Here is a 6,080-nt window from a genome sequence, read left to right on the forward strand (position 1 = left end):
GGCCTGTCCGTCCGTCTGCCTGTCTGTTTGTCCGCAACAACTTTAACCTTGCCCATAACCTTTGATTGGTTGGAGCTATGGCTTTCAAATTTCACATGTGTATTCCTTGTGACAAGACCTTTCTATGGGTACCACCATATTTGACCTTTTGACCTTGGAGTTTGACCCAGTTTTGCAAAATTTTACCAAACTTTAACCTCGGCCATAACTTTTGAACAATTGGTTCTAGGGCTTTCTTACTTCACATGTGTAATCTTTGTGACAAGACCTTCCTTTGGATACCGACAACTTTGACCTTTTGAACTTGACCTGGCAGTTTGATCTACTTTTGAAAAACTTTAACCTTGGCCATAACTTTTGAACAATTAGTGCTAGGGCTTTCATACTTCACATATGTATTCCTTGTGATAAGACCTTTCTTTGGATACCAAAAATTTTGACCCTTTGACCATGACCTTGGAGTTTCACCTACTTTTGGAAAACTTTAACCTTGGCCATAACTTTTGAACGATTGGTGCTTCGGCTTTCATATTTCACCTGTGTATTTCTTGGGAGAAGGCCTTTCCATGGGCACCATTAATTTTAACCATTTGACCTTGATGTTTGACATACTTTTGAAAAAACTTTAACCTTTTCCATATCTATTCAATGGTTGTTGCTAGGGCTTAATATTTCACAGGTTTATTCCTGGAGACAAGGCCTTACATTGGGTACCAACATATTTGATTTGCATTTGAGAAAGTTTAACCTTTGCTATTAGTTGCCTTACGGGTGCACATCTTGTTTGTCAGTAGTAAATGATCGTACTGGGAACAAGCTCTTGCTTACAGAATCAGTAGGGAGACATAAACTACACATGAAGGTGATAAAGGAATATTACCATCTAAGACATTTTCTACCTATATTTGAATGACCCTTGTAAATAGGGAAAGCTGACGATGGAAAAGCTGAAGTAAATTAGATTAGAAATACATGACTAAAGCAATACTGAGTTTTCCATCAATTCCTCAATTCTTTAATCTGTTTATCAAAGTAGTTGTTCCTCGATAATTGTAGTTTTGTTTTATTTACTTCCAAAGAATGAATTGAAAATACGTAATTATTTAAATTTATTTTCTTTACAAATACTTATAAAAACAAATATGGCTGTAGCCACTCATAAAAATAAATCAAAGAATAATTTGAGTTGTCCCCCATTCGCCATCTGCCTGGAAGCAATTTACAATGTTATTGGATTCAACCAGTTTTAATATAACTCAAAAATTTGATGCTACAGTATGTACAAGTTGACAAGTAAAGAAGATACACGTCTGATTAAGTCTTTTTGCCCATTATTTATAAGATATAACCTTTGCAAACCAAACTGTATACTAGTACTTTGAAACTTACATTTATACGTTCTCTTTTACATATGTATGTCTTGTAATTCACATGCTGATAAATATTTCAAATCTTTTTATTAAATTTATGGCCCTCATTTTTATTTATTTCTTCATTTTAAATGAAGTACAATACCTTGAAATTCTGTAAAAAGATGAGTTAATTAATTATTGATATCAGTATTTACGGTTTGATAACTCAATGTTTCTCCATGATAAGCAGGTATTTACAATAATAACACACTTTCAAGCATGTTTACCATATTGTTGAATTTTGTGTGAAGATGCATTAAAAAATACCCATTTCGCAGTTAGAGCCTTTATGTGTATGAGGACAAATGCATGAAAAGCCAACTCCTTGATCTGTGCATTTTCCGCCATTCAGACGGACTATCACTGCAGGTCTTGACTTTCAAATAAACATACATGTATGACTAAATATGTTTTTGGAAAACGCATAATGAATTCTTACTGAAGTAATATTAAATTTTAAAACAAATGATGGAATCATTATGGAATACATTTTAAGACAAATTGAAATCATTTTTTATGGCATTCTTATTAAATCATTGCAAAAAATGTAATTTACTATTTAGACATTTTTTTTTTTTTTTTTTTTACCTTTTTCACAGCGTTATCCATTATATGCACTTAAAACCGGATGTGACGTCCTTGCAAGCTCCGTGAACATGAGCACATGGAGTGTTGCTACAATTTTTCACTATTAAATGGAGAATTTCAATGATTTAAAGAAATAATGAAATATTTGATATTATTTTTAATGGCATGCTAATTAAATAATTGCAAAAAAGGCATTTTTTTTTTCTAATGTGCAGTTATTTTTTGTGAAAGATGGTTTCTTTGCGGTTTTGAGAGTTTCCAATTAGCGGAAATCTATTCAATCTTCGTATCTATTCACATACGAATGATTTGTTGCTAAGTATGAATAGTATTCTAGTGTGTTTGGTATTTAAGACATTCGAAGCAAAATTGTTAGAATATATTATTATCCCTTCCCACCCCGCCCCAATCACTGATGGATATAATGTACAAATATGTATATATGTTTTCTGTAAATTATTGTTGTGCGGTCATTTATGTACTTGTACATGTTTATACTAGTATTGCATTGAGAAAGATATTGCATGTATATAAATGGCGATCTTGTAACGAATGCACCTAACTAATATATTTTTTTGTTTCTGTTTTTAAATTAGTTCAAGAAAAACTTGTTTTTGGACGAGAGAAACGAAGGATAAAATAAACTTTTATCTCGTCAACAAAGGTGGACAGTTGTGAGGGTCCTTCAGAAAGCTCAGTCTGTTAAAAGACGGCGTATCATAATTTCCCAACCCCCCGTTCTATTTTAAAGGTTTTATTTCAGTCTTTTAGAAAATCGTTTTTGCTATTTTGCAGATTGAAATCGCATGTAAAAAGGAATCTTCATGTTGAAAACAGGGATACTTATAAGCATTAATGTGAAAAATAAAGAAGTGAAAAATATAAAAGAAGCAATGCGTTAAAGGAGTTGCTCTTCATATTCCCTCATGAAATTAACAAAGATCTTAACATTCCGTGGTATTATTAATATCAGTTCAATGGTACGTCGAAAAGCTCAAATGTGAGTAATCTAGCATACAAGATGTCACCGTAACGGAAGTCCAAAAATATCAGTAACCGAGATGAACTTGATTGTTGTAAACAAATCTAGTGAATGAAGATGAAAGAAATACAGTAGGGGATAAATGCCTCCTCACTTTTTCATGTGTTTTGTAACAGTGTTATTTAAGAAATACAATATCATTTTTAGAGTTCCATTGGTATATGATATGAAGTTGGTCACGTGACCAAATCCTCTAACGCCCGAATTAAGGGCGTTATTATAATAGTAGATTTGAACGCGTACCAGCTTCATGTCATATCCCCACCAAATTCTAAAAAAAAAAAAAATGGTATTTTATTTCTTATGTTTTATTTTTATCCGTGTTACAATGAAAAAATGCACAATTTAGATTTTGTTATGGAAATGCAACATAACATACATATGCGAAGTCATGTGACGTCAAAGTCTACACCTTCCAACGAATAATGTGTGACGTCATTATGTAGGCAGGTGCACGGTTTTCAAGCTCCGATAATGTATATCTTTTTTGAGTGAAAACTGAAATCTCCAGGAATGTTTTGGACATCAATTATTATGTAAGTTAACTGTAGCTAAAATGAGCTAAAGAAAATAATATTTGAAGCTCGTGGTAATTGCACTTCCCAAAAACTTAAGTGATTTCCAAAAGATCGAAGGCATGCCGCCATTGTGAACACTTACTCATCAGGGAGAACTTTTTTTTGTTAGTGATTTTGAATTGTGTGTACACTTTGTGTTTATCTTTATATATATTTATATATTGCTTACACATCGTTCTATCAACTATGGCTAATTTGTCTGTAAATGCTGAAATCAATCCAAACAAGAGAGCAAGACAGGACAGTAGTGTTATTCTCTCGGGTGATCTCAGCAAACTGAACGATTTACTAGACACCATTTCATCAGATGAGAACTCTTTCAAACAAGCAGTCAATCTTATAATTAACAAAGAAAACTTTAAAAGTGCACTTGCTGAAGTCTTTGTCTCAGAAATTACGTCACTTCGTAAGGAAGTAAGCGAGCTCACATTTAAGCTCGACGAAATGGAGCAATATTCGAGACGAAATTGTTTAAAAATCACAGGTATACCTGAGGAAAAGAATGAAAACACAGACACATTGGTTCTAAACGTTGTCAACAATTTAATTCTAAAAGACAATAACGAGAAAATTACAGTGAAAGACATCTCAAGATCTCATAGAGTAGGAAAGTACAACTCCGGACAAAACAAACCACGAGATATCATTGCTAAATTTGCCAGTTACAGGGAGAGGGCCAGAGTGTATGGAAATAAGAGAAATCTCAAATCCTATAACCATAACCCATCAAAGCAAACTGGCCCGATCTACGTAAACGAAGCCCTGACTTCAAGACGAGCTGAGTTGTACGGAAAAACGCGTGATCTCGTGAAAAAGAAAAAAGTGGACAGTTGCTGTACATATGACGGCCGTATTTACGTTAAACTTCATGGTCCAAAAGGGGAAAAATTACCCATAAACACAGTCGACGACCTGGAGCGTTTTCACCATGAAGAAGACGATGCTATTTACAACGAAGGAGAACAGGTCCTGGCGTCGACGCCAATATCGTAAGAACAATGTAAAATACCTTGTTTTGATTACAAACACGTCCACGTGTTCACATCTTCGAGACGCTTAGAACTACATCACATCAGCGCTTTTGTACTACTTTCGTTTTCACTTACATGTAGTAAACATTACGGATGTCCCAAATGATCATGGAAAGTACGTTCATGTTTATGTTTATATTTATATTAAAATTACTTTGTTGGTCACACTACTCCCACATCGAAAGATGTATGTACATAGATGTTTTATCTAGTATTGTTAACATCAAAATACATGTGTGTAAATATTACAGAGGCAACACATTGCCCGATTTGTTTCCAATCTTTATACCTGCTTGGGAACCGTGCCATTTAATGAACTCTATGGTCCCAACTTTATATACATTGTTATTATTCTTTTTATTTTCCAGTTTTTTTGAATTGATAAATGCTATATATTGCCAAACAATTATTATGTCATTAAATCCCATTTCAAGGCGGCTCACAAAATCCAACATTGAAGTGTGTCCACAAATGTTTATAGATAATGGGTAATTCTATTGAGCAGTATCGTGCCGCTATTGGGGTTTTTTACATCCAGTGTCATAGCATACTGATAAGGTCAGCTATAAGAGTCTTAAAAATTGCAAATCTGTTAAAAATTTTACTGTCTGCATTAGGGTTTTTCAAGCAACAATACAAGAGTCTGGCATCTTGGTCCCTCAAAATAAATTTTTTTGCACAGTTATTTATGTTTTTCATCCTTTTACGCTCAGGTGACATTGAAACAAATCCAGGACCAAATGTTGAAAACTCTCTTGATATTTTACATCTCAATATCAGAAGTATAAGAAATAAGATTGATTCCCTCATGTATTTAGTTCATGATTTTGATATCCTGTGTTTTAGTGAAACTCACCTGGACCCAAGTGTAACAGATGAAAATTTATTTATAGAAGGTTTTAAGAGTATTTTCAGAAAAGATCGAAACTCCCATGGTGGAGGTGTAATGATTTTTGTCTCCAATTTTATTAAGGCAAGCCGTAGAATAGATTTAGAACCAACTGATACTGAAATATTATGGATAGAAATACCTCAATTAAAGGGAAACCTTCTTATATGCTGTATTTACCGCCCACCACATACTAGCAGTACCTTTTGGCAAAAGTTCTCTTGGTCTATTGAAAAAGCCAATGATATCTCTAATAATATTGTAATACTTGGTGACCTTAATGTTGATTTCTTAAAACTAAATACATCACATGAAGTTCATACAATTTTGGACAGTTGCAGATTAACAAACATCATACATGAACCTACAAGAATCACTTGTAACACAGACACTCTCATAGATCCTATCATTATTAGTGAAAATATACATGTACATGATTCTGGTACCTTGAATGTTGCTCATACACTTAGTGATCATAGGGCTACTTATATATATATTCATCAGAACAGCAGCATTAATATGGCATACAAACGCAAAGTA

The 6,080-nt window shown here is 33.5% G+C and overlaps 1 protein-coding gene across 1 annotated transcript; it reads left to right on the plus strand.

Annotated features, from left to right (window-relative positions):
- The first annotated feature begins 3,806 nt into the window (after positions 1–3,806).
- Positions 3,807–4,724, plus strand: LOC133205049 (uncharacterized). The gene has a single exon (XM_061340791.1). The coding sequence runs from the start codon at positions 3,807–3,809 to the stop codon at positions 4,611–4,613; it is 807 nt and encodes a 268-aa protein (XP_061196775.1). The 3' UTR covers positions 4,614–4,724.
- Positions 4,725–6,080: the final 1,356 nt, after the last annotated feature.

The sequence above is a fragment of the Saccostrea echinata genome, unplaced genomic scaffold (assembly GCF_033153115.1).
Source record: "Saccostrea echinata isolate AGI-Se365-2 ecotype Australia unplaced genomic scaffold, CSIRO_AGI_Sech_v1 ptg000054l, whole genome shotgun sequence".
In the NCBI taxonomy this organism is placed as follows: Eukaryota; Metazoa; Mollusca; class Bivalvia; order Ostreida; family Ostreidae; genus Saccostrea; species Saccostrea echinata.

Coding starts and splice junctions, on each gene's coding strand:
- LOC133205049 (XM_061340791.1), top strand. CDS start 3,807: ATGGCTAATTTGTCTGTAAATGCTGAAATCAATCCAAACAAGAGAGCA.